The 25638-nt window shown below is 27.0% G+C and overlaps 2 protein-coding genes and 1 long non-coding RNA gene across 4 annotated transcripts in view; 2 read left to right on the top strand and 1 right to left on the bottom strand.

Annotated features, from left to right (window-relative positions):
• Positions 1-1539, top strand: part of LOC107993500 (uncharacterized) — a 10339-nt gene extending 8800 nt beyond the window's left edge. Inside the window, exon 4 of the mRNA XM_017049947.3 lies at positions 80-1539. Within this exon, the coding sequence (XP_016905436.2) occupies positions 80-1017 (938 nt within the window). The 3' untranslated portion in view covers positions 1018-1539. The remainder of the gene's footprint in view (positions 1-79) is intronic.
• LOC107993499 (tyrosine-protein kinase CSK-like) lies at positions 1038-25638 on the bottom strand. Of its 2 annotated transcripts, XM_017049946.3 has the most exons (9): positions 25422-25620; positions 22687-22729; positions 10048-10224; positions 6861-7245; positions 5342-5995; positions 4745-4940; positions 4559-4645; positions 4387-4479; positions 1038-4307 (listed from the first exon to the last, which is right to left on the bottom strand). In XM_017049946.3, the coding sequence occupies exons 4-9, from the start codon at positions 7214-7216 to the stop codon at positions 4212-4214; spliced, it is 1482 nt and encodes a 493-aa protein (XP_016905435.1). In that variant the 5' UTR covers positions 7217-7245; positions 10048-10224; positions 22687-22729; positions 25422-25620; the 3' UTR covers positions 1038-4211. The 2 variants fall into 2 exon arrangements, with proteins under 2 accessions (XP_016905435.1, XP_016905434.1); XM_017049945.3 differs by lacking the exon at positions 10048-10224 and having other exon boundaries at positions 25422-25638.
• On the top strand, positions 10252-13119 carry LOC133666201 (uncharacterized). The gene is made up of 2 exons (XR_009829998.1): positions 10252-11531; positions 12720-13119. It is a non-coding gene; the product is annotated as an uncharacterized LOC133666201 (long non-coding RNA).

Raw genomic sequence — 25638 nt, 5'->3', positions numbered from 1 at the left:
AATTAATTTTATTACACTTTTTACATTTTAAATAGTATAAAAAATTATTAGAAATACAAATAATCGTTACGATTTGTAGAGAAGAAAACGGGAAATGGACTCAAACAATTTCCACCATTGAAGTATGCGCATCAAAAGATAGCAGAAACAACAGAAACCAATATCTCGGACAATACAGTCCACGAAAAAGAATCGAATTCCTCCAAGATCGTTTGCGATAGAAGTAGTTCTTATCATAGTATTTCAAGAATGGAAAATAACATTATTTCTGTGATATTCTCCAGGATTGAGAATCGATTCGCATCATTCAATTCTTTGTTAAGAAATATACCAAATTTCTACGACATTCTATCGAATTTTCATTTCCACAAATTGTCAAGTAACACTCACGATAAAAATATTCAGCATTCGAATCGACAAATTACCGGAAATAAAAATATAAAATCTCAGAAAGACGATTGGATTTTACTTCCCTCGAATGATCACAATGCAACCTCCGGCGGAAATCGCATTTCGGTCGGTGAACAGTGTAATAATGTGCGTTTAGTGAAACATTCTATAATCGTGGATGAAGAAAAGAAAAATTATTTGCTTATTACGGGTTCCGTTAATAATCAATTTCGACAATTGTTGGAAAACGGTTTCGAAAAGCCGTATTATACTCGTAGAAGTATAATCATAAGAAGTCGATTGAAAAATTCCAAAAACTCGAAACAGGAACATGTCCATCCTTTTACGATGTTTAAGAGAATTAAAAAACATAAAATTGACATGTCTCAGGCATCATCGTGCATCGAACATCAGTTAGAAAGTAGAGAAAAATTAGTCTTACCTAGAATACCGGAAGATATACAAACTCTATCTAATAATGAACATAAAGACGAATTTGTAGGAATATTTAAAAACGAAATAATGCAACGAAATAGTTCTGATACTACTATTAATTGCTCTAACGTTTCTGATGATTATTCGTCAACTGAAAATGAGGTAACGAAGAATTTTAATAAGAAATTTTAATAGAAATAAACACAAAGATATAAATTTGAACGAATATCACGATTTTATTAGCGTTTGGCAGTAAAGTATAACATTGGAGATTAAATGGAAAAGTAACGACATAAGATAAACGAATCTCTTACAAATTTCCTTTTTGTGCGAAATAAAAAATTCTTTTCGAACTATACCTCCCGTTGTAATAGTTGTACTTTTCTGAAACATCATACGAATGCTCTTTAATCGCTGGATGTCTTTGGAAGACCCAACTATATCAATGAAAGCGCAAATTTTTATTTGTATATACATAATGATTTACCCTCTCGATAAAAGAAAACATGAACATATACATTTCATAGTTGGAAATAATTAAAACCGGTGAACGAATGCAGTATACCTTCTTCCATATTTTTATTAATTGTTAATGCTTCATTTGATGCTTGTTCTTCTGGTCAATGGACCATAATTTATTTCTATCGTTAGCTGTCTATTGAGAATCTTTAGAATCTGTAGTAACGATACGACCACACAGGTAGAACGCATGAACACCCACGATATATCGTACTGTTCAGTTTTTTGGAGGCCAGAATGAAAACTCTTAATATAATTCACATCATGTGCTATTGTCATATTCATCCGCATCAACGCAAAGGCATTCGATTTTTCAAAACATTTCAAATTCAGATACATTCGTGTATTATAAGCTATAGTTTGTCCAAGATCAATTAATTGATCAAGATCATTGAAGAAAAATGTCCCTTTATTACAGCACGTAATATTTATTCCATTATATTGTTTATTTTGAAAATGAAAAACATAAATATAAAGATATAATGTAAGCTTAAGCTTTATTTAAATATGTATGAAAATAGTTGATGCATTTCATAAGCATTTGAAAAAGAAAATATGCTTTAGTTTTATGTCTTAGTTTAATCTCAGAAAAATGATATTGAATAATCAATAAATTTTGAACAAACTTTAGCGAATTCATTCAATTCATGAATATCGTATAACTTGTTATTCAATATGTATATACATATACACATATACATATATATACATATTAAATTTCTTATAAACTAACAATTTATCATCAAATTTATCATAAGTAAAAAATAAAAGAATCTAACACACTGGTCACATTCATAAAAGATTAACGCTGTTTTGTAACAAAGTCTCGCTTATATATTAAATTACACAGGATAATTATGAAATAATGTCTTTCACACCACACTATAAATACGATGCTGTTTAAAAAGTATAATATAACAAACTGCAGGGTTTCGGTATTCAACATAAAAATATGAAAAATATCAAAGCAGGGTGAGAACTGATATTCTATACGGATTATATTGGATGTGAAATATATATATATATATATCGTGACATATCCACAAATGTTGATTTTCATAATTGAAAAATATATCATTATGCAAAAAAAAAAAAAAAACAGGTCAAAAATATAACGCCATTGAAAAAATTTTAGGTACTGGATTAGAGCCATATACATTATATTACATACTATAGAAGTTATAAACGGACTGACACGCTTATAAATACGCTATATATTTATTACAGCTACTCACTACTTTCAAACTAGACACGTACATTTGCGAAACAGATCTGGTATATCGTTATAAAATTATTACTTACAAAGCTCTGTTTAGTTAAGACAGTTTTTATTTCGAATATTGCAAGTAATGAAAGAATGCGAGGAACTGAGTATATTATTTTCTGATTTCTGTATCCTGATAAAAATTATGTATATAAATATAATTAGATATTAAAAAACGAAAAATATATTATTAAAAGAAATGTTATTTGCTTAAAATAAAAAGCATTGTATACCAATCATTCACAGTTTTTTTAACAAATTATTTATTCAATGATTCAATATTGTTATATTTTTTTCTATTTCGCTTGAAGCTTCCTATGATCTACGAATAAATATCATTAGTCCGTTATAACCATTGGAAAAAGTATTAAATAAGTCGTGGCTCCTATATTACAAAGGAAGATATAGAATAACACGAAAGGTCTATGATTTAATTATTTTAAATATATAATTATCCGATCTTTCTATATCATGGTGCAATTAAAATATGGACATTCGTATAAAATAATCACCTTAAAAATTTAAAACAAACAATATGCACAATCCGTGTAAATCTTCTAACCAATATCAATCTGTACTTGAAATATTAATTCTTATTTTCCTTTTCTGATAATCGGATATGTACAAAAGTATTTACAAATACATTTACATCGCTAATATATATTCAAATATCTCACGAGATAACTTAAATAATTGTATATAATGGTTTCAATAATTTAGTCAAAAATTAATACTTCCTATGATAAATCTTTGATTAAAAAAAAACTTATATAACTAACAAGTACTTGTAATCTACATTTGCTAGAATACGATACAAAGATCTCTGTGACAAATAGTTGATAATAAAAATCTAGTTATCCTTTTCTCTTCTATCGTTACATATAAGTGAAAAAATTCGAATATCCACCCTTATATAAGTTAAGTCCAAAAGATTATTTTATAATAGATATTTGTAGTGAATAATTCTTCATCTTTAAATTCAGTTCAATGTAAGGCGCTTCTTACACTTGGAAATATATTTCGAGTCATAAAAATGACAAAATTATTCAAAAATCACGAGATTAAACAGTTTTATAAAAACTGCCGTTCTCGACTTTATAATAATGTGACTGTAAAAAAAAATACTTAAAAAAGAAAAAAAAAGAAAAAAAATAAAATATTTAAATTCTGAATATCTTTTCAAGTACTACCTGAATTTCTGATGTACAAGTTGAACTTCTTTTATTTAAGAATTACAACTTGGCCAAAGGCACGATTGATGTATGTTAATTTATGTATGCAAATTATTTTCATACAAGAAAAAACTAAAAATATATCTTTAAAAATAATATTAATGATAATAATATTAATAATAATAATTATTAGCAATAATAATAACAATAAATACAAGCAATGTAGATGCTACTTTTGTACAATAAAAATGTACAATAGAAAATTGTTTTTTCTAGCAAAAAGTATTTAGAGCCACTACTTTTGCCCCAGATTTAAAAAAAGTTCCAAAAACGCTAATTCCATTTTCTCTATCTTTTCTACATTAATCTACGGTGATAAGTAGCATTTCTTTTCTATTTTTTCTTTCTTTCTTTTTTTTTTTTTCCTTTTTTTAATTTACACCTTTGGTGTATTCAGCTTTTAGTTGACCCAATACAAGTTTTATATCGTAAAAAGTAGGTCGTTTTTCAGGTTGTAAGTCCCATGCCTAATAAAAACAATATTTACGTAATATCAACATGTAAAACAATTTCTTATAAAATCATTTTAAAAATTTTGATATATACTTGTCTCATAATATCATAAACTTCATGCGGACAACCATCTGGTGGCTCCATTTTATATCCCTTTTCTACACATTTTACAACATCTGCTAATGGCTGAAATCAAAAAAAAAAAAAATCGATTAAAATAACCAATGTAAGTATAACAAGAAAATAGATAAAAAATTATACTAACAATTCGTGGATATGGTACACGTCCAAAGGAATAAATTTCCCACAAAAGTATTCCAAAACTCCACATATCAGACTTATTTGAAAACTTCTGAAAACATAAAAATAGCAAATTGAGTATAAATTATAAAATTGCATAAATATCGTAAAATTTTGATCCTGAGCGATCGTTTTTTAAAAAACGATTTACATTCTGCTTTAAAGCCTCTGGTGCAGTCCATTTGATGGGAAGTTTTCCTCCTTCAAGAGAAAAATTTTCATCCCGTGCTAAACCAAAATCTGACACTTTTGCCGAATTATCCTCCGCGACGAGAACGTTTCTCGCAGCCAGATCTCTGTGTACTACGTGTCTAGACTCTAAATATGCCATACCTGCGCACGTGTCGCTGAAAAGAAACAAAATATATATATATATTTAAAATTATTCAAATTATTCTTTTTAACAAAATTTAAAATGTAATGTACTGATTTTAATGAAACTAAACTAAGAAAATAATTAAATTGCGTACAATAATTTTTTTGTTAAATTTATCTTCTATTGTTATAAGAATCATGTGATGAAATAATTGATATTAGGTATTATAAACTTTATACATATGTAAATTTTTTTATTTTGAAATTATGAAATTACTATTCATAATGATTATTCATAACCTGAATAAGAAAATCACATATTTTCATAAGAAACGTAGGCAAATTATACATGCTAATCATTCATCTGTGTTAAAGTAGAAATCAGCACACGATACTTGTTTCTCCAGTGAAATATAAATCCAATTCTACGTACTACGCGAAGTTGATCTGATCTTTCTTAGAAACATGCAATCTCCCTCTTGATCTCAAGTAATCCACCAGGGATCCTTTGCTCATATATTCCGTAACCAGGTACATGTGTTGATTATTGAAAACAAGGCCGAGCAGTTTGACTAGATTATCGTGGATTAATGAAGTCATCAAACTTGCTTCAGCCAGAAACCTCTGTGCCGCCTCACTGTTGTCTTTTAGCATTTTCACGGCGACCCTTTCGCCTCGATAAACGCCCAATAACACGTCACCGAACTCTCCTTTCCCGATACATTCCCTCAATTCTAACTCGTGGGTCTGTATCACCCAACCAGCCTTTACGAAAGCCTTTAAATCCACACAGAAATCCTGTTTGCCTTCTTTCGGTAAGGATTTTGTCAATTGCGTACACAATCCATCCGCATCCTGTTCATAATGCTCGACCAGCAAGGCCAAATTTTCGAAAAATTCCTCGTCGTCGATAGTCAATTGATTGTTCTTGTATTTCACTCTGTAGTGTTGCACACGACCCTGATAACACACGCACAGCGTATAGTCGCCGGGGAAATTCGTCGACTCCCGGACTAGGAACAGGCCGTCCTCGCGCGGCCGCAACAATCGTTCGGCAGTTTCCCTTGATATCTTCCCGTGGAACCATCTGAAACGATGATTATCAATTATATAATCAAACAGTATCTCGATGAAATTTTGTCAAATGTAGATTTAATTACATTTATTTTAAATAAGAGAAACTTATACATATGAAATTATGAATCAGGATAAAATATATCTAATTAAAAAAATCAAGTTACATTTAGCAATTAATCTTCATCATATCGAAGTTTCATTTTCAAAATTATTTTTAATTAATTGAAAATATATATTACTAATGTTTTGATAATCAGTAAATAAAATTACACAAAGAAATGAAGATGTAAAATTTTATATATATAATTTTGTACAGTTTCCCTTACAATTAGTTCGATGAAAAATGTAGAGAAGCAGATATATAGATAATAAATAAAACATTGATCAAAACGATTAAAGGATCATGTTTCATACTTAAATTATTGTTTAAATATTTTTCATACCATATTTTAGTTCTCTTTCTTATTATGAAAATAAAAAAATATAATAAAAAACTTTTTCTTTTTAACATAAATTTTTATTATTCATTTAATATTTGTAATTTTTTATTATTATTTAATATTTAAAAAATTAAATAATGTTGAAAAAGATGCAGATAGCAAAAAATATTATACATATCTATAGATTGAGATACGAAATAAATCGATATTTCCTTCGATTATCAAAATATTTAATAATCATAAATCTATATAATTTATTAATATAAATTATATATAATATATTATATAATTTTATCAATTCAATGATATTTATATAGTATGTACTTATAAAATAATATAATAAATCTTCTTGAAATATAGAATTGATTCGATCCTCCAATCGTTTGCTCAAACAGTGGTGTCATCTCGCGCGTGCAAGGAACAACAAATACGTACGGCATAGCGTTCAGTTTGACCTCGTGCCTCGGATTCACCGATAACGCAGCAGGATTGCTAGGATTCGTGACATTCGAAGTGAGGATTACCGGCGTTGATCCGGTATTCATGTGACTGGTTATATTAGGAGTGGTGACGTTCGAATGCGTAGTCATCGTCGGTGATACTGGATGGGACGGAATGTTACTTGCAGATAAGTTGGAAGGAACGTTGTGTTGCGTGCTATTTTGTATAAGGGGATGGGACGTTACGTTTGAGGGGATCGTATGGTGATTTTGATTGCCATCGAGCTTCGCTTGCCGCGCTGGCGCTGACACATTCGGGTATCCACCACCCGCATTGTGATACGTTGGCATTGCAACTCCCGCAGTGGCTTGTGCGAATCCTGCAAACGACGCAAAATCATTTTAACCTCACTTTCATTGCCAAGATGTATGCATTTTTTTTCATTTCATTTCTTTTGAACATTTTGTAGATAACATTTACTACTGCGTTACGAAAAAAAAGTTTGATATGTAATTTCCAATTAATTTCTCTTTTCTTCGTAACTTAAATTTTCTCTTCTTAATTATACATATTTAACAATGACACATGTGACAAATAAAATTTAACTTAATGTTATTTTCATATTTTTTATTTATCATAATGTTTGGAAGATGCGTTAATAAATGAAATATAAATAATAAAATAAGAAAAATTGTAATCGTAGAATTGTCAATATATTTAAAACTAAAAATTGTAAAATTTAAATCATTAATCATCTTCAAAATATTTAGTCATCGATGAAAAATCATAGTAAAATCAAAATTTCTTTGATATTATTAGCATGATAATTTGCTTAAACATTCATAAATACACTTGCTCTCGCAGCAAACATTAATCAAACGTGACACTGTACGTCATATAAGGCGCGTTTGCGTGTGATCTTCGTATGTTAACATGGGACGGTATGTATCGTTAACCAATACGTGAATGCAAAAGAAGAAGATAGGAAAAGAGCACGGCTATCGTGTATCTCTCAAAGACAAAATCAACAGTTAAACCACATGTTCTGGAACCAAATCCCCCACGATGAGACAAATCTTTATGATCGTTACTTCAGAAACCAGATAGCTAAAGCTTGTTTTCTGGTAAATGTGATATACCGAATGCTAAGATATTCCTTGATAAATAGAAATCAAAAATAATAGTTACTTTAAATATTATTACGAAAAAATTGAGAAAAGTTAATATTCATTAAAATTAATATTCAAAAAAAAAATCATTAGATGTAAAAGAAATTTAAAAAAAATAATTGAAAAATATTAATTTTTAAATATTTTGGTAATTCATTTTTTTTTCATTCATTCATTGTAAATAATGAACATTTATTTCGTTTAGGTAATTATATTATATCATTATATTATAATGTTTACGATAATATATGATAATACATGATAATATATATAATATATTATGTTATAATAGAATGAAATTGTTTTAAGTTAGAAACGCGATAGTTATCGATAATGAAACTAACAACTGATCGAAGTTGTTTTAGATTAGAAATAATATTTATCGATGATGAAAATATTTTTTAATTACAAAATAGTTTTAGATTAGAATAATTATTATTGATAACAAAAATATTTTTTTAATATTGGTAAATCATTATCGATAAAAGAAAATTATTTTATTAGGTTAGAAATAATTTAGCTAAAAAATAGATTGTTTTACAAGTAATTAAAATTATAAGAATATTTTCATAAAAATTATTTAATATAAAAAAAGCTCTTATATATATAAATAATTTTTCTACAGAAATAGCAAAGAAAAAATTTCAATAATTAGTTATAATCAGTTAAGTTAATTTTTTTTTTTTAAATAATTTTACATTTTTTTTAATTATAAGAATAATATTGTTTAATGGAAACTCGATAACCTGTTACACGAAGTTATTCGAAATACAAAGTTAAGTGTAAATTAATAAAATTCTCCTTTTCTCAACGCGTTAATTATGCATTTACGTTAAATCCATCAATATTTTGTCAGAGATTAAAGACGAAAAACGCTATCCTGTCGCAACTGGTCGAGCAAAACGAGCACGATATGTACAATGCGCACCATATTTAATCGTGCATCCGTGGTGACTGAGGTGAGCATTTAATCAGCTAGTTAGTTTAAGTGGCCATTGTTCCAACGCGCGCACTATCCACTCGTTCCGTCCGCATTATAATGCGCTAGACTCAACGATAGACATTGGACATGCGTGAGAGGTGAATCATTCCGCGTGTATTTTCGAAACGGCCGGCAAACCAACGCGAATGTACATTCATGTCCATTACAAGCATCGCCACTCAAGCCAACCTCTCGTCCGGTTTCCTCTATTCACATGGATTCGCGCAACGTCCTTAACCTCATAACACGTTAACTGAAGATTGAAGATTAAATTTTCATATTCTACAATAATGTATGTTAATAAATTATTTTTATATTATATCTGTGTGTGTATATATATATTATAAAAATTTGCACGTCTCATTAATAAATTATTAATATATTTTTCTTCTTTTCATTTTTTTTCCAATTTTTTATTTGCCTTATATTCAAATTGTAATCATATGAAATAATATTAAATAAAGAGTAATATAATAATATAAATTTTAGATATTATAGATAATACAATATAAAATATATCTTCAGTGATAAAGCATAATATTTAATTCGCCAGTGCAATATACGGAAATCTAATAAATCCTAGAAAAATCTTATTATTTTTTTTTAATATTATTGTATAACATTTAAATTAGTAGATTTATTAAAACTTATGAAAACATAATCTACGATAAAATTAAGATACACAATTTACTCAAAGGTAAGGACATAAAAATGAAAACATTTTGTGATAAATGATATATACTTAAGATATGTGTATCCAAGATATACGCGTTATGCTTTAAATCAAATTTTGCAAAATATATGCTTATACATAAATTAATAAGTTAAACTTGAAAAAAATTACGAACAATATATAAAATCTGTTATTTAAATTTTTCTTAAAACATTAAAAATCTTTATATTTGTTGAAATAAGGACAAGATTAAAATATAAAAATTCGAAAGAAGTAGTATAAAATGATCTTTATTTTTTTCAAATTATATTTTTATTTAAATAAATATTCCATTTCGAAATAAAATCATTTACTTACAATATGTTGGTTTCTCGAGGTCTTTCAAGGTTATTTAAAGTGATTTACGACCATTATAATGCGTTTACGATTGTATCTGGTTTGTAGAGAAACATTTTACGCCGCAAAAAATCCACTACGTATTTCATTTGAGATCTCAATGTTTTCAAGCTCTATGAATAGATACATGTATATTTCCTATAACAGAAAATTAATATCTAATAAAATATTACATGATATATAAAGTGTATGATATATAAAAAAAACGAATATAAAAAAATAATTTTCAATTATTAAGTTAATTTATGAAAAATTTAATACTATTGCTATTTTTTATAGTATAAAATTATAATATATAATATATTTAAAAAAAGAAATAATAATAATAATTTAAATAATTATACAAAATAAACAAGAAATAAAAAATATTTAAATTTGAATGATTAGAAAGAATATAATTATTAAATATTCTTGTTTTACATAAAATGTAACAGCGTATCTACTGCGAAGATTCTGTTGCAAAAACAGTTTGCATTATAAATATTATGATTCATTATCCATGTACATTTTCTTGGAAAAAAAAAATTATTGTCATTATTAAATATTTTTCTCAACAAATTTCGATTCGAATAAATCGCATAATATTATAATAAAAATAAAAAGTTAAATAATTAAAATTTTTTATCGAAATATTTCGCGGTTCAAATGTGCCACTTAAACATAACGAATATCAGCTATTGTGGTCGCCAGTATGCTTGCAAAGCAAGTCAGGGTTTAGATTACCGTTTCCTATAAACTTTGCAGCGTTTTGTAACTGAGACACTTCGTGACACATAGAGAAATATTGAAACGTTAGTTCAGCGGTTATGCTGCGGATTCGTGGATAAAACAATAGAAACCAAGACACAGAGATTGAAAATCTATTTTATATAGTATATAGTTATAAATAGTATAAATTAGTTACTTACGAACTTTTGTAAATAGAATAAAATTTAAAAATAAATTATTAATTATAAATAAATTTAAATTATATCGATCTATTTGTATATATTTATGAAATATTTAATCTAAATTTATTATTTAACCGTTTTCATTTTTGTATTTTAATTTTGTATCATATAATAATTAATTGAATTTAGAAATAAGCATTTTCTCAATTTATACGTATCTTCACTCGTATGTTACGAAAAAGAATAACCAAAGAAATTTTTCTACAAGATATTTTTCTATAAAAAGTTTATTCGACATTCGACAAAATTCTATCGGTTTCTGCAGCATAATCAGAATCGAAATAAATCTGTTGTACGAGAAAACATTGAATAATTCATTTGGAGTTTATCCTTGGTTGCAGTGTCTATGACGTTATGTCACGTGAAAATATATATTGCGCCGGGCGGACATACCAATACGAGAATCGTCATTACATAAGTATAAATGTTTTATTGTCTGCTTTACGAATTTCGAATAAAACGTGTCACGTGTCCATTGTTGAATCAAACTTTCACGTGAGTGTTCTCTCGAACTGAATTCAACAAGTACTTTTAATCATCACTTCATCACGTTACATTATCAAATTACCATATATTTTTGCAATTTCAATCTTTGACGTTTTAAATCTATATTTTTTTTTTTTACTTAATTTTTTGTATTCATATTTTCATTATTATTATAAATTCAAAATTTATTAATTACGAAACGATTAGTAATTTTCTGTGATATATTGAATTATAAAAAAAAGGATTTACTAAAAAATTAATCGAATTATATATTTATTTGCATTTATGATAAATGCAATGTTTCATCCAATATATAATAAAGTGAACAAGCATTTTATATCAACCGAAAAAATAGATTGCAATGATTCAGAAAACCTTGACCAAATTTGATTGAAAGTAGAAAAATCTATTTATCTATTTTTCTTCAGCAAATTGACGATTAATTAATTTATTATGAAATTCTAAATCTTCATTAATTATAAAAGAATCAATTAATCTCATTGATAAATAGATTTGAAGAAATATATCATCTTCTGATTATAAAGCTAACATTTATTATGCAAGCTAAAACAAAAACAATCGAAATATGGAATGCAATCATGTATTGAAACTAGGGTACTTGAAACTATTCTCAACTAACAATTCGCTAACAATTTGTTTGTTTGTATTCACCAATAGTAATCGAAGCTGTAAAATTAACTTTCAATAATATCATTTTGAGTATAACTAATTGCAAGCATTTGAATATTAATTAATCTATTAATCTCAGAGATTGAACTTTATAATCTATGAATAAATTAAATGAATAAAATAACATAAGTTTTAACTTTATCACTACCTATACATAATGATAAAAAAAAATTTTGTCGATAAAAATATTTTATTATATAAAAGAATTTCGAAAATTTTTTACAAATTTTATCATCGTATATTCGTGATTTTATTTCATATTGCTGAAATAATACATTCTTGTTTTCGGCCACGTCAACGTCTGCCACGAATAGTCATTAAAAATTTAAACTTTCTTTTGATATACGATAAATAAATGCTTTGATGCGTTTGTTTGAAAGTTCTTACAATTGAAAACACCTCGTGGGAACGGACAAGTTTTATCTATGCAAAACTACCAAAAGCCCGACGAATTTCTCACGAGGTGGTTCGTAAGGGAAGCCATCCTCTTAACTTGTTTCTTGTTAGTCATGGCAATTAGCGGGAGCGAACGGAAATTCGGCGACGTGGATCGCACGCATCAGCAACTCAACTGGCGTCGAGACCGAAGGAAAGATATAACGTGACCAGATGGAATAATATGCGATTCAATTGAACACGAAGCGCAGCTATCGGAAAGAATGGAGAATTTTCGGTTAAACGTATTTCATCATTGTTCCATCAATTTATTAATAATTCGAAAATAATTTGGCTTAAAAAAATTGTATGTTCCATTAATTATAAAATTAAATATTTTTAATTATTTCTTAATTATATTAATTATAAGTTTTATAATTTATGATATAGTGGAATTTCTATTCGATATTTTTTTGGCAAGAAAATATTTCTACTACGATAGTTTCTCAATAAAGATTTATTTTCAAACTTTTATTAATTTATTTATTATATATTTATTTCTTTCTTATTAATTCATTTAGAAAAAATTAATTCTATATTCATCTGTTTTTCAAAAATAGATTAATAATGAACATCAAAAAAATTAAGATTGGAATTTCTCAACGGAAATTCTCAACATTTTTCGTATTTTTAATAAAATTTAAAAGTACTTGATGATAATTTTTATTAATTATTATATTTTATTTCTTTTTTTCTAATTATAATTCTTTCCGCATTCTTCTTATGCATTGTTTAATTTTTTTTCCCAATTACTTATGGTAATTGATATGCTAACATAAACATTCGATTCTAAATTTCTGCTCGTCGAATTTCATCATTAACATAATATGTAAACACTGTATAGTAAAAAATAAGATATTATATATCATAATATACAAATTATTAATATAAAATATACGATTAATTATTAAAATTGACAATTAAATTCCATTCAGACATTTAAACTTTATTAAAAATACAAGAAAATATTGTAAAATGCGAATAGTTTTAATTTTTTGATGAAAAGTTTACTCAATATATTATGTAATACAATATTATATTTATTTCAATAGAGAAAATTAATTATTAGTATTATTAAAAATATATACGATCCTGGACAATCGAATATCTACAAAGTCTAGTAGATATCGCATCACGCTTAATAAAGTTTCAAAGAACCCATTATCCTATCGTAAAACTTGAGTACAAGCGAGTACTATCGACCGGAAGTATAGCTAAAACAGAGGGTAAACGAGTTTATCTCACGAGATTTTCATGATCGGAGAGGAAAATGACGCGATATCATGTATCGCGTGTTCGAGAGACGATGGCGCGATATTACTCGCGTTTACACAAAATAGTAGCCTGTAGTCCTTGATTACGACCAATAAATCATGGAGTAGCATCGTTCGATATCAAACGCGACTACGCGATGCTCGTGGCGCGAATCGGCTCGTTTTAAAGTTAAGCAATGCTTAACATCGAACGTGTTATCGAATGGCTTAATTGAGAAGCTTCGATAAATTCATCGTTTATGCTTTGAGAAAGTTGATTCGAAATAGACTGCTAATCCGATATTTAAGACACTTCGTATATGGCATTCTATTTAAATCGTTCCTCACGAATATCTTTGAAATTCTTAATGATATTGAAAAATGTTTCAAATAAAATTTGAATAACAAAAAGGATATATATCATATTTAAATCGATTTTATGTAATTTTCGAAATTGCGTTAATGTTTCAAAAATGTTTCAATGTAGAATTTGAAAAGGCACAATTTGAAAAGGCATGTAACTTGATGCATAACGTGAAGTAAATAATTTTTTGTAGATTTTTTGTGGTGTAAATGATATATAAAGGAACATGATATATTGTATTTACTACACGAAATTAACTTTTTCAAGGCGAATTTTTTATTTAATAAACGCTAATTTTCATTTAATGAGTAATATTGGAATAGCATGAACTATAATAAATTAATGAAAAAAAGGTAAGATATAAAGCAATAGAGAGGACGAAGGATATACAATTCAATTTTTAATGAAATCTTATGTCCTAATAAACTCATATTAATAATATCAGAAAATTTATCACTTCTTGCGAAACATGAGATGTATTATTATTAATAAGTGTAACAAAGTCACTTAATATATTCTATCTATTCTATTTCATGTTTTGATTTATTCTTTTTCGTATTATCCTGTCTTACGACAAGAGTAAAGAGAACAAAGTTCTTCGTTTAAATTTGATCACGTAGACAATCTTGGACGGTAGATTATTTCTATAATTAAAATTCTAACTAATTAAAATTTTAATAGGCGAAGATTTTTTTCATTACGTAAAATGAATAAATAATATACTGAAAAGATTAATTCTTTAGATAATACATCTGAATGTGAATGTTCACTAAATGTCTCTCATTTGTTCCTACTTTCTCAAAAGTGCTGCTTTCAAAACTACATACAATTTTTATTTGAAACAACTTTCATTGCGATAAAATTAATCGAAATGATTACGTCGAATATTTAAAGATGCAATTACAGAAAAGAAAAAATTGCATTTTTTAACGAACTATCAAAACAATCACAGAAGTATCGATCGATGATCTGAAACTTTCGCGGATAATTTTTAAATACGTTACAAAGGAAAAGATTTTGAACAATTTTTTATATAATCAACAATAAGCCTTAATTTTTAAAATATTTGCAAAAAATGATTGTTACTACTACATCGAAACTTGTATTTATTTATCGAGAGTTGAGTACTCTACAGTTTTATTCTATGTATATTCCTATTATATATATTATAAATAAATCGAAATTTAATTTTTAGATTTGTGAAACTCGAATTTCAAATTTCACGAGTGTCACATCAATGGAAAAGTTTGGCCATCACTAGTACGTTATATATTCCGACGATAAATATCCTCGAAGAATTAACCTAATATTAAAGGAGCGAAAAAGCAGCCAGCCACCAAAGAAACCAAGTGTCGTTCTCGTCATCAGCAATAAATGTTGCACACGTAGGCCGTATCCCAAGAGAGGTTCGACGCTCGTTCTCCGTCCCGCCAAGGAAAACCGCAAGGTGCCTCGCCCCGTTCCACGCGTCTAAAGATATCAGCTTAACGAGAACGACTGAAAAAAAGAGTATAATGCTCGTGACTTTGCTCCGAGCCAGCCAAGCCAGGCAACCAGGACGAAGTGACAAACGCAAGGCGTGAAACGGTTGTACCGTAAAACGCGACTGATGCTTTCCTTCCAATTTGTAACCGAAGTTAATTAAAACTTATTATATCGGCGGTGGTACACCGATCTCTCGAGAGGATGCTCGCGTTAATTATAGTAATTAAGATTACTGTGAGCGGCCAGACAGTTTTATTATATGCCAAAGAAAATTCTAAGTTGGCGAATAAAACCATTCTTCTTTTATATTTGTCGTTTGTTTGTTATAGGGTAACGTGTAATTTATGGAATTTATTTGTCGCTGTCGATTTCGTGGAGCGAGTTCTTATTGAAAAATTAGTTTGTCTTAGGGAATGGTCGTCGAAAGGAAATTTTCTATTTATAGGAGAACTTCGTTTGTTTTAATGTATGGAGACAAGTAATTTATGTATATATTAAGAATTTACTTACAATTCCTCGATGCGAAGAGAAAGAAAGATTTCGTTTCGATTAATAAAGTTTCTATAAATGGGATTCTATTGGCATTTATGTAATGTATTAGGAATAACAAATAGTTTTATTTTTTATTGTTCTATAATTAAGTTAATAAATATAAATACTGATTGAAGTTTAATTTTAAAAATTATGTTTGAAAATGCAATAAATAAATAGTTACGAATATTATTTTATGCAATCAAAATGATAAACAATATTAATCCTGATTTAAATCATCGATCGAAGAAATTTTCTGAATGATATAAAAAAAAACACATATGAAAATTCAAAATTCCTATGAAATTAACTGTTATATAAGATATAGGATTTTCTGAAGAATCAATTAAAAAACTAAAATAAACAAAAGCTAATATATGAAAATGTCCACTGAAGTTAATCTATTAAATTATAATATAATTTGAGTTTACATTAGATGAAATGAGACAAAAACAGAATAAATCAGTGATTTGCGACGGAAGTAGAAGATATTAACATTCTGTACATCTTAATTTTTCATTAGTTAAATATATTTTTTAATGAATTTTACGAATATTACATATTAAAAAATTGTAAATAAAAATATAAAAAACAGACATTTTAATTAATCTAATATTTATCTACATTTATTTAATTAATTTATAAAGTTTCAAATTAGAAGATTTCAAAGATTTTATCTTTCATAAACTTAAAACTTATCTCTCAAACTTTTCTCAATTTTCATTAATTCTTAAATCTCTCGCCTCAATTTTCACGATCCTTAAATATTCGCAACCCGCTACTATCGAAGCGGTAGTATATAGAGAGCAGTGAACAACCCTTGATAATTATTCACGTAACGTGTTTCAAGCGATACAGCGAAGTAAATCGATTCTGCGAGGAACAGGGTAGCCGATTGGAAAATCAGATGGTTCAAAGGAGTCGCGTGGTTTCCGCAAGAGTTAACCTCAGCGACGAATTATTCATCTTCGATGATACAATGAGATTAACGTTAAATAGAAGATCGTGACGAAGTAAAATAGCCGAAGAATATTCGATCGTCGAACCTGCGTGTTCCCCTTTTTTTCGCGTAATTTATGCAAAGTTTATTCGTACCGATGTCTCGTAACCGAGCACTATTAATATCCCTGGCACGCGAGGACAGAAGCAAAACCGGGAAGAGAAAAAAAGGAGAAGCTTGAAAGAAAGAGGACGAAGAAAACGAAGAAAAAGAAGAGGAAGAAGAAGAAGAAGAAAAAAGAAAGGGGAGAAAAGAAGGGAGCAAAGAGCACGCTCGACAGATTTGCTCGGTGTGTTTCTCTTTAACAGTACATGTTACTGTACCGTGACCCACCGTTTTCCATCTGGCGTTACTGCGTTACCCCGCGGCAAGCTGCACACGTTTACGATTTCTTGCTCTGAGAAACGGTCACACTTTTTCCCCAGGAAGTGTAGCGATACCGCGTGAAAAACGAGGGAACCGAACGGGGAAACGAGGAAGAAGTTTGAGAAACGAATTTATTAGAACGGGAATACTTAATTATCTTTTATCTTTTAGTTGTATGTTTATGTATAAGTGTATGTTTATGTATATATATATATTTGGAGTATCTTTGAAGAGACGATTGTAAAGAGAAATAAATATAAAAGATAGTATATGAAAATATTGATCAAGATTTATTTATCAAGTTACAAGTAAATGAAATTATTTTATAGATCAAAATAAGAAAAAGAAAAGTCATACAATAAATGACATTTTGAAAGAAAATTGGAGTCGTAAAAGTATCATGATATTTTCTGACCTTTTTAATGCTTCCAATATTATGTATGAGACATTTCTTTGTTACCTTGATATTTTGGTACATAGAATACAAAGTTTAATGAAAAAAATTGGACACTTTATATAATTATATTAGATATTAATATATCTATTAATTATTAAAATATTTGCAATTCATAATATAATTCTATATTATTTTGTATATTTATATTTCACTTAAATAGCAAAATTCTGGACCCTCAATTCTATACTTTTGTAAAATTTTTAAAATTATTGGCTACAAGTATATCAATATATAATTTTAGATTTCCTTTATTATTTTATTTCTGCAGAATAAATTAATAAATATTGGACTTTTATTGTGAATAAAATAAAAGTTCAAATTTGTTTCAAAATAGACTAATACTAAGTAATTTGAACAAATGCAATAGGAATAAAACAATCTCTATTAGAAATGTAAAAAAATACAAAATCATATGCTAATCATCTCGATATAACATTTTATACAACTCAAACTACAATTCTTTTTATCCTAACTATATTTACACGAAATCAAAATTCCCATAACATAAGCAAACAAAACAGAATAATGAAGCGTGCACCAGCGCAACGAACAACGAGCGCATAAAAAGAGGACAGTTCTCCACACCGGTTAAGATACGGATTCTAATCAGCTCTACGTTTACAACTTTCTAACTATCTCTGCCATTGTAACGTAACACGATTCACACGAGACAGAGAAACTTTATAGTGAATCGGAAGGTATCGAACTTGTTCAGAGTTCAAACAGAGGTGAAGAAAGTATGACACGACCCAGAAAAATATATCTGTCGCAATGTGACGAACAAAAATTTGAAGATTGATCAAGACCGTTCCTTTTTGGACAAGGAAAAAGGGGAAAAAGTCAAAGAAAGATTCACAATGTATCTAATCATTAAAATTTTAAATTAAAAGTTTACTTTCTTTAGTTCTGGATCTCTTCAAAATATTATCTCTTTAGGATCTTGAACATATATTTACATTTCTTTTATATATAATTATTTATAATTAATAATTTTGCATCTGAATACATATTTGAATATCTTTTAATATTAATAATAAGTATTATAGTGGTACAAATTACATGGAAATTATTAAGAAGTTACTTAGAAATTAATATTTAAAAAAAAAAAAGAAAAAAAACTTTTAAACTTTGATTTCAATATTGGATTGACTTTAATTTGTAAATATTGAAATAATTCACCAATTAACTTAAAATAATGTAAAAATTACATAATATAATTCTATTTTTTATTTCAAATATTTCTCATTTATTTTCAAATGAGAAAAAAAAATGACATGGATTTCCTGTCCATTTATAGTAACTATAGAGAATAATTATGCATCTAGAATGTCAAAATCACAAAAATGAAAACTAATAAAATTATTACTTATACGTTTGTACTTCAATTTATCTATGCAACGAGATAAAGTGACATTATTATATTCAAAATTATTTTTCACATTTATATTAAAAATTTATTTCAATAATCTTATAATAAGCATATTATCTATATAATACTAATGAAACGAAATCATTTTTCTTTATACACTTATACATACACTTGCACCGTTTCCCCCTACTCTCGAGAATCCAAAGATGAAGAAGACCTTGTATATTATGCTTATGGGCGTTCGAAGATCAAGACGAAGATCAACAGCTTCGTTGAGGCACATGATATCACGATGCTACGAACGCATATTTTACAAAGACGCTTCTTGTTCCACGGAGTAATTATATTTTAAGAGAGCATTTTCTGGAAATCCGTCGACAAGCTGCCGCAGGAAGTCGTTAATATGGGAAGTATTTCCTAATGATTTCGAAACATGTTTCTTAATAACTGTGGAGATCGAGCAAAATTGCAGTTAGGCACGAGATTAAGCTTGCATAATTTAACGATGGATGCAATAATTAATCCTTGTGAACGGTTTGTATTGACAGAAGACCGAATTAAAAATTCTTGATGCGTTCTAAATAGCCACCTAGCTGGTTAAGATTAGAATAAGAAGTACAAACCTAAATAGAAGTGAATGATCAAATCGGAATACAAAATAAAAATTAGAAATGAATAGAATACATTATGGAATAGAATTAGAAATGGAATATTCTTTATCGAGAACTAATTTGTTTATTAAAAAAAAATTCATAGTCAAATATACGAAATAATTTATAATTTAAGTTGAATGCAATGATTGTTATCGCGTTATTTATACTTTATCGACACTCGATTCATAAAATTAATAACGATGTTTGAAAATTTTCGATAAATTCTAAAATTATTCCGCATTTACATATAAAACATTAAAAAAAATAAAATGAAGAAAAAAATATGCAGAACAATATGCAAATGAAAAATATATCAGACACTTCAAATTATCTAATTGTAAACAATTTTATCGATATTCAGAAACAAAAGAAATCAATTATATAAATAACAGTTACTGATAAATAAATTTAGAAACTCACATATATATCTTAACAAGATACCATGCGAGAATTTTTTTTCATATGAGTCTTTAAATAAGAATGCAAATATTGATTTCTCGAAAAATAATAGCCGCCGAATAATTTCATACAGCATGAATCTTGTAAGATGTTTTAATTACATCGTATTGTATATGCACGAAATAAATTAATACATAAATAAGTAAGTAAAATAAAGTAAATTATTAAACGCTGCAGGCATATGATATACATATACATATAGGTTATATCGTTTAATTGGATACGGTCGAATATTTTATGAGGGATTAAATTCTTAATAAAAAAAGTTTTAATAAAAATTGTTTAAATCAAAAGATCATCATATTGTGTACACAACAATTTTTCTTAGATCGAATATATCAACTTCATTTTTTTTCAAAATTGTTGAATTTTGAATAAATTAATTAATCGATTTGTCTGAGCATTCCATATTAACCTATTTAAAACATTTCTACTTAGTGAAATAAGAACTCCCAATGCGATACATTCTAATATTCATAAATAAATTTTACAATAAATCTTAATAAATCTTTTATTTTACAAAGTGAAACAATATCTCTTAAATCAATAATTTTTCAACATGAATTGTTTTAATTAATATTTTTTTTATTATATATCTTACAAAAATATAATATTTCTTTTCTGAATTTCTCAATTTTTGTAAAAACATATATATTCAAGAATTTTAATCTAAACATAATAACATGCTATAATCAGATTTAATGTTTTACACAATGTAAAAAAATTGAAAAAAATTCATTATAACTATATATAACAAAAGAAATCACAATTGATGGCGAATTCTAACAGATGATTAAATTTTTAAGGAATAACAAATTATACTATCAATTTTCAATTACATAAATAATTAATTACATTTATAATCTCTGCATTATTGGAAAATTTGCTGCAATTTGCTATAATACTGTTGGAATCTACGATCTGCAAGGTATCGTTTAAATTACTCGTAGAATGAGATAAAAAAGTAACGTTTTAAAACGCGTTTCAGATAAATGTAGACGCGTGATTAAATTCAACCGAGTTGCCACGAATGGAGATGAAATGCCACTAAAACCGTAGATGATATCCGACCTAAATGCGATTTAAAACGTTCACTGATATATGAACCTAGCATTTCACGAAGACGCATTGCTTTTCCAGATTGTTGCATTGATCGATCTTGAAAATATTGAGATTATCTAATCTCTTCACATACATGAACGAGATATCTCGTACATCTTTTCATTAGAAATTTTTTATATTCACTGATATACATAATTATTTAAGCAGAAATTTAAAAAAGAGAAAATTATTGTGAATTTTATGAAAAAAAAAATTATAAAATCATTATCATTAATTATTTATTATTTTGGTCGATTAAATCGATTAGTTGCAAAAATCATTACGATTTAATATAAAAATATATTAATAATTATTATATAAAGAAAAATTCTATTCAATCATTTTTATTATTTTTATAAATAAAATACGTAAATATGAAATTTAAAGAAAAAATTAATAATAAAAAATTAATATTAAAAAATTAGTATGTGTAATACACATAGATAGAATACATAGATGAGTATATTTTGGTCTTGATAAATCATTATCAAATTCTTTATAATTTGAATCTTCTTTGCGAAAGAACGAAGGAATATAAGGAATCACGAAAGATTCAGAACCGCTATTCTGAGATTTCTTTCCAGAAGACGAGGAAGCCTGGTTGGAATGATTCATGCTACAATTACAAGCAACACCCTTGAAAATCTTACTAATGAGAAGAGGCTCGATATTAAAATATGCAGAGAAACTCCACGGTAACGAGATCTTGATTTTATATGCGTTATCAAATTGATTTTCCTACAATATTACACGATAAATCTCAGCATTATAAACTATAGAAAAATTTTACAGAATAATTCGTACAAAACTTGTAATTTTTTTTATTATAAGTTTTTTTCTTCTATATTATATATATTATTATATATATTTCTTTAATTTAAAATAATATTAAATTATATTATATAAAAAAAAATTTTTAGTATTGAAATATGATATATTTCATAAAATATTCAAATATAATATATTATTTTTATTTGATTTATAAGATTTGGAAATCTTACCTATACTTCAGATTGATTGTCCATCCTTCGAATATTTTCCCCTCTGAAACAATAATAAAGTAGAATTTCATTTTTAATTATAATCAAGTAATGAAAGAATTTTACAAAAAGAATTTTAAGAATCTAAAACAAATTTTATTACATCTCGTAAAAAAATTATTACGCTTAGTTTACTGTGGATTAAATGTAGCAAAATTTTTTATTAGAACTTTCAAAGAAAAAAAAACGATTATAGATGCAGTTTTAAATAGTAAGGAAGAGTTGAAAACAAGAGTATCCTAATAAATTTAATGAAACTAATTACGTTTCATCAAGACGCTCAATTGTTAATTCAACGATATCGAAAATGAATAAAATTTGAAGCAGATAATAAACAAAAGTGTTTCCAATCTGGGCGAATTAAAAGATGCAATATTTGTTTAAAATTTAACATGAACAAATACTTAATTTCATAACTATTGATATATAAATAAAATTAATATATATGTATATTATCACAATTGTATGTAAGATAATAAAAAATTCTCATACTTGAATTTAAATGAATTTTTTAATTAAATCATTATACAATTTGTTTATAACTTATTTAATTGATAAATACATTTTCACACTTATAACATAAAGAAAAAAATGAAATTATATAGGAAATAATTAAAAATACAATTATAATGTGCAATCGATTTGAATTAAATTCTTATTTAAATTAAATTCAATATTCATTCAAAACTAAATACATACATGTAAAAAAAAAAACAAATAATGAATAATATCTACATATTTACACGACGTAAGTAAATAACGTTGTTAATTATAATACAAACAATTGTGATACAACAAACAATACAATACAAATAATTATGATAAAACAATTTCATTGCCATTTCATAATAATAAAACGTATACGTCAAATAACGCATATCAACATCTTTAAACAATGTTATAACAACAATTCTATAATTGAAATAATAAATATTAACAATACAAACGTCATTCATTAATTTAAATCATAGATTAGATTAATAACAAACAGATCAACAACAATATCATTTTGGAAACAAAATTTTGTCCATAAAATTAATAATAGTTACAATTTTCATGAAATAATCAATTTCAATAGCTTTTTTTGTAATGGGAGCAGTATTCGACCGATAACATTTGATCATTCAGCGCAAGCGTCTCGTAACATTCAGCACAAGGTTGCGGTCGTTTCCTCTCACTCCGCTCCTGAGTTCTGTTTAAGGTTGAATTAATTAGGTAAGAAACGCGCATGAGAGAATCAGTAATGTTTCCATTGCGAATTCACGCAGCGGGAAGCACATTTTTCCTTGTAGGCAAAGAACATCCATGCGAATTCGATGCATGGATACACGACGCACGTGGAAAAATATAACGTAATAATTCCGGGAGGAAGAGCGGTCCATTTATAGTGTACAATTAAGCATTGTGACTGAATTATTCGACAAGAATACCGTATACCGTTCGTTAATCATGTAATTAGTCAATTGCTAATTGCCCGAGTTCGCATGAGCTTGTTCACTCGCCTTGAAAGTGTATTAATCGTATCCTTATGCGATGCCTTTATATCCCTTCTTTTTCAATTCCTCCGAATATAAAAAAACAATGCAACTTTCGAAATAAAAATTTTGCAAAAAATATAAAATCAAGAATAAAAAAATCATGGCGGGAAAATTGAAATACAAAGAACACGTGTTGTACATATTGACGTGCTACAGTTTTTGCTAATCAATGAGCAATAAATCGATGATGATATGAATGTATCATTTTTTGCTATATGATTTGAAAATCAATTTATAAAATAATAATTGTGATTCTCGATTTTCGATTATGGCGTATAGTTTTTATAAGCACCTTGGTAATCGATTCGTTCCATTGAAAGTAAATAATTTGTTGCACTAGTTCAGTTTATTTGTACGGTTTCTAATATAATATTTATTTGTAATAATACGTATATAATAATACATATATTTATATTTAACTTACTTCAAATTTAATCGCTAACTTTATTGACTATTAATATAATTTACTAAATAGCAATAATTGCTATATACATTTGATTTAATTCATATTACATTTGAGATATAAATTTCTTTTTCGTGGTATCGATAAATGTATACGTACACATTACATAATGTGTTATCGCACAAAAGATAATTTAAATGGTAATATGAATAAAATTAAAAGATATTAAAAATAAGATCTCTTTCAGATTAATATTTTTATTAAATGATAATTAGTTAAAATTGTAAAAAGAAAGTTAAGAAATAATTACGAATATTAAATAACTTCGCAAAATTCACGATATACTGAAAGATACATGCATGCATGTGATATTTTTTATGAAGATGAATATGCCGAAAAGTAAGCAGCAATATTGTCATCAAATTAATACGAAATATTAGAAAATATAACGAAATATGTTATTTCTCTGTTATTTGGTACATTTAGAATGCAAGAACGTATGTCATTTAAATAACGCCCACTTTTAACTTGAAGAGAGAGTAACAATTCGAAATACAATTTTCGATCGACATTAATCATTTATGCAATTAGAGACATTATTATATCTATGTAATAGAATAAAAAAGTAATTGTCATTTCATTACATATTTGATAAAAAATCGTTAAAAAATCGTAAAATTGACAAAATTTTAACGTATAATAGTATAGTAAGAATTTTATCCTGCGCGCGAATATGTATAAATTATGCTACCTACCTTATCGAATATTCGAATTTTCTTCACAGACCTGCGGATAATCACAGGAAACACAATAACACTATGTCACATGAACGAATATTCGTAAAAACCACTTAAAACAACGATGTAATCACCTCACGAAACGTCACACTCACTTTGGTCGGGCGGCCATTTTGCTACACACAATCTGAGTGAAGAACATTTTGATCTACGAACGACAAGAAAGACTTGAAGT

The sequence above is a fragment of the Apis cerana genome, linkage group LG6, assembly GCF_029169275.1.
Source record: "Apis cerana isolate GH-2021 linkage group LG6, AcerK_1.0, whole genome shotgun sequence".
NCBI classification, from domain to species: Eukaryota; Metazoa; Arthropoda; class Insecta; order Hymenoptera; family Apidae; genus Apis; species Apis cerana.
Note: the sequence above shows the minus strand (reverse complement) of the source record. Positions and strands in the feature narration are given on the sequence as shown.